This window comes from Cariama cristata, unplaced genomic scaffold (assembly GCF_000690535.1).
Source record: "Cariama cristata isolate BGI_N322 unplaced genomic scaffold, ASM69053v1 Scaffold11297, whole genome shotgun sequence".
Classification (NCBI taxonomy): domain Eukaryota; kingdom Metazoa; phylum Chordata; class Aves; order Cariamiformes; family Cariamidae; genus Cariama; species Cariama cristata.
The window spans coordinates 495-5,201 of record NW_009624933.1 but is presented as its reverse complement, the minus strand read 5'-3'; the positions used below and the strand labels follow the sequence as shown (position 1 = coordinate 5,201).

Sequence of the window (4,707 nt, the reverse complement as noted above, 5' to 3'; positions counted from 1 at the left end):
CGGCAGCCGGGCCCGGCTCCGGTCTAAGGAACTAACGCCGGCGTCACTGACCAAGAAAGGAGAGGCGACGAGGTTTCGGGGTAAGGGCTGGTTTGGACTCATCAAAAAACTGGGAAGGTGAGGGCTCCTGCAGGAGAGCACAGCCTGCTCCTGCATCAGCCATCAGCCCAGCGGCTGAGAAGGTCCCTGGAAAATGGCTAAGGATTTTCTCAGCGTATTGACTCCGAGTGAAGAAAAATCTTACTAAGCAGCACGTGTGCACGTATGAACTGTGAGGGCTGAAACCTCTGAACCTACACAAAAAGAAGCAACATCCAAAGCCCACCTTCTGAAACAGCCTTCATATTAATGCCTATAAATGTCTTCAAAAGTTTTCCTCAATTCTCAGCATCCCATTTTTCAGATTGCAGTGTTGTTCAGGCAGGAGCTGAAGTCCTTTCCTTCTGTGTCAACAATTAGAGGGCCATTCACTGAGCCAGTAAATTCACTTAATTGCAGGGCTGGTTTCAACATGCTGCAGCAGCTCTCCATTCTTTGTGCATAAAGCGCTAAAACCCTAATTTCCTCTTACAGAAAAGTTCATCCAAAATAGTGTTAGCAACAGCACTGAGACTGCCTTCACTCCTACCCTTTTCAAACCAGACAGCTCTACCTCACAAGCACTGGTGAGTTAAACCCCCCCGTCCTCACGCTCTAGGATTAATGTAAGACCCCAAGACGTCACACAGCAGATTCAGTGCTGTGTTTGGCCACAACGTGCCTGGTGAACCTCTAAAATGTCATCCTTTACTGTCAAATTCATAAGACAGTCAAAAAACCGTAAGACGATTACAGAAAGACATTCACAGCCAGAAATAGCTTACTTCGAATGTCTGATAAAATATTATATGTATATACGGTGCACAGAATTAACATGTTCATTTAAAACCATGAACACATCTAAATAAGTGTTAAAGATCAGTGGAAGACACAGAAATACAATGGCTATTAGAGGCATGTTTTCAGGACTGCACTATTTCTAATGTTGGTTGAAACATTCCTTTATGGGAAAAAAGTATTAAAAAAAAAAAACCTACAAAAAGCTTTTTAATTTAGCCAAGTATTTTTTACATAGCCAACATCAAAACATAAGAATGGATATTTAAGTGCTCACCACACACACCATATCAAGACTTTCTAAAGGAGAAGACACAACAATAGGTTTAATTTTAGCAGTTCTTTAATGGTGTCAAACAGGAAACCATCTATTCTTGCATCTTCTCAATTGTTTCTTCCTTGTATTTGCCCTTCTCCTTGCCAACCTGGCGAGATTTTGCTTTACGCTCCAAGATCTTTTTGCGATCTTTGTCCAGTTTTAGCCTAGTGATCACCACCTAGAGAAATGACAAAGAATTTACTGTCTCTTCAGTGTTAAAGTACAGCAAGCCAACAGAACTGTGGTAACATAGCACAGCCCAGGAAGGTCAACTCTGGCACACAAGTGTTATTTTTGTGGACTATCTCATTTGGTTTGATTAGAACTCAGGTACTGAATTGCCTCCATATTTCACAATTTTCCCAGGTGCACTCAGGGATCAGAGTATATGGACAGTTGCTTCGATGCATAGCCAAAACATTTGCACAAACTAAAGAGCAGCTAAATTTCTGTTTATCTACATAATAATCACTTTGAAGCAAATCTAATTTCCATTATGCTGCTCAAACGTGATGGATACTACATCCATCTGAAACACACCATATAGCTGATCCCAGCAGCACAAAGGCAAGTAATGGATCACTATTTTAATTTTTCCATGTTTTAAACAGTATTACCTAAATTTTGGAACACTGGAAAACCATGTTGCTGCCGCTGGTCACTATCATATCACTGCTGTACCATTTGGAATAGCCAATGCATCTAGCTAAACTATGGGCAACAGTAAAAGTTCATGCACCACAGTGACTCATATAAAGACACTTTAAAGAACACATCTGCTATTGAACAGTTGTGAAGCAGCCAAGTAATTATCAAGTATTACTAACATAGACACATAAAACGTAAATTGCACAGACCACTTGCTGCCACAGACTTAATGGTATTTCTAACAAAGCAACAGCAAAGTGAAGCTCTGATTTTCAGCCCATAAGCAGCCTTCAGTGCTCTTTGTGCCCCCTCAAACTGGCAAAGAAATAAATGCGTTGATATTACTGAAAGGAGTACTTTAAAAATACAACTGACAATCAAATCCTAGAAAAATCATATAGGCTGCAGCAGGGCTGCACACTCACTCAGTTCCATTGTGCATTTAGGTCTCTCTTAATCGCAATTATTTCCTACCTCTTTACCAAGGAGAGGTAGAAAACTGTTCATCCACTCCACTGCAAATTTGCAACAAATAAAACATTCTTCTGTTCCTTTTGCGTTAATAACCAGAATCTTTATGCAAAGGTTTACCAAGGTCCAATTCCCAATTAGAGAAAACTTTCACAAAGGACCACCACAAAATTAAATTTCTTTCACGGCTGTTTACCACACAAGCAGTATGTTCACTGGATCCATCGCAATGTCACCTTGTCTGTCAAATGTTATTACTCCACACAAATCATTATGTTGTTTGGAATAATTCTGCTCTCCCTCTGCTGAACATACCAACCATTTAGATCCGAAAACCTGTTACAACTGGATTTGTTCCACCAACACTTCAGTATGCGTGCCCACATGGCAAGGCTGAAGCAGACTAACTTCATCTGCTTCAAACCACATTTTGGCTAGCTGTTCTGTTTAGTTTGAAATGTTTCCCTATTATGGTCTAAACAGGCTTTGCCTGGTTTTCACAAACTCTAAACATTGTAAATCACTGCAGGCTAAAGCCAGATTCAGGAGAACTTAGTTCACAATAGCCCACAAGAACAAATCAGTATTCTGAGCATCTATCTAAACATTTCTAACACCTCCTTGATCAGTGCAAATGCCACATAGCAAAGATGAAGGATTGTTCTGAACAATCTGTTTTGTGCTTTAAAAACACCAAGCTCTTCAAAAAAGTATTTTAGCAAGACTCTAAAGTCTCTAGCAGCTCCTCCACCAAATAAGCCTTAGAAAGATTGAGGAGTTCTTGGTTTCAACTGTCACTTCTCTACTACCATGACACCATAACGTTTCCTTGTCTACTATCCCACCAAATGCTGTAGTAGCTCAATCCATTAGTCCATGTGTGCCATAACAAGGTTCTACTCATGCCAGTAGCAGTGTCTTCATTTGCTAATAAGGTCTGCTCATTCATTTCATATCTCACTTGATGCACCATACCTTGCTGGGATGGATTCCCACATGGACAGTTGTGCCATTCGCCTTCTCACGCTGAACGCGTTCAATGTAGATGACGTATTTTTTTCTGTACACTTGGACCACCTTGCCGATCTGCTGTCCTTTGTAGTGTCCTCGGACAACCTAAACAAGAACATAAGAAGCACACTGTCCCGTACTTCAAAGCTACCTCTTAAACAATTACCAGATCTTAAGAAACACTAATTATCCCAACAGAAAACCAGAACTGCACAAGTTGAAATCCCAACTCTGCTCTTTGTATATGCATGCCACAGACATCAATCACTGGACAATTTCAGCAATTGCTAAAATGGAAAATATAACGGATCAGAACCATACTTTTCCCTCATCTCCCCTGCAGTAAACCCTAATGAAGGAACACTGTATATTTTCAAAGACAAGGCTAATAGTCAACTTCAACAGTTTTTCACCTATCATTGCCTTTTATATTAAAAAAACACTTTAACTTGGCTTAATTTCTAAACCGGTCTTTCAAATATCACAGGTAGCAAATAGTCTACAAAAAAAGAAAAGCACCAATTCTTTGGTTTGTGCTTTACTGTCAAAAGCCTTTAACCCAGCATGATAATCAATGCATGTAACTAAGCGCTGTGAAGTTGCCAGCACCCTTTTATCTTCCTTGTCACTGATGTGATCTCAAGAAACACTCAACAGGCCAAGTCTATGACTATATTAACTTCTATCATTTCTGCAAGACTCACAGCAAAGCTCCAGCATCAATTTGAATCTGTCAAGCCCTTCTCTTCTGCACAGGCCATACATGAAAACTAACACACAGAGAGAAGTTCACGTGTGACAGTACAGTTTAAAAGACAGATAGCACAGCTACCTGGACTTCATCATCCTTTCGAATGGGCATAGAGCGGACGTTGTATTTCTGCCGCAACTCCTTGGAGAGCGGGGAGGACATTATTTTTCTTCGAATGTGAGAAGGCGCATTGAAGTGTCGTTTGCGGTTCTTGCTGCGGTCTGAGGTCACAAACGGATTGAACTTCATTTTGGCTGCGTAAAGAAAAACAGTAATTTGAGAGATGCTTCTAACTAATACAAACTACTCTTTATTATCTACACACACAAGGTATAGTAGGAAATAAAAAGGCAATTTTATCTATTTTTAATCCTATCCCCAGTTAACATACCCTTACAAACTCGACTTCAAATAAGGTTTAAGTCTCTTCCTTGATTGACAATGACCCTGTGATTGACAGATGTGCTCCACACATGCACATCAGACCATTCTTTCTAATCGAAAGCTTGCTGTTCTCAGAAGTCAGGACACCTGACTGACTAGTCTTAATTTTGCACTGCAGAACCACCACCTTCATTTATAAAGCAAACGCATATTTTGGATTTGCAAAGAGAGGGAACTCATACTGCTT

At 40.3% G+C, this 4,707-nt stretch overlaps 1 protein-coding gene across 1 annotated transcript; it reads right to left on the bottom strand.

The window, feature by feature from the left end:
• Positions 1-1,201: 1,201 nt before the first annotated feature.
• Positions 1,202-4,339, bottom strand: LOC104155856 (60S ribosomal protein L26). Its single transcript, XM_009703388.1, has 3 exons — positions 4,158-4,339; positions 3,290-3,430; positions 1,202-1,373 (listed from the first exon to the last, which is right to left on the bottom strand). Exons 1-3 carry the CDS (start codon positions 4,323-4,325, stop codon positions 1,245-1,247), a joined length of 438 nt encoding a protein of 145 aa, XP_009701690.1. The 5' UTR covers positions 4,326-4,339; the 3' UTR covers positions 1,202-1,244.
• Positions 4,340-4,707: the final 368 nt, after the last annotated feature.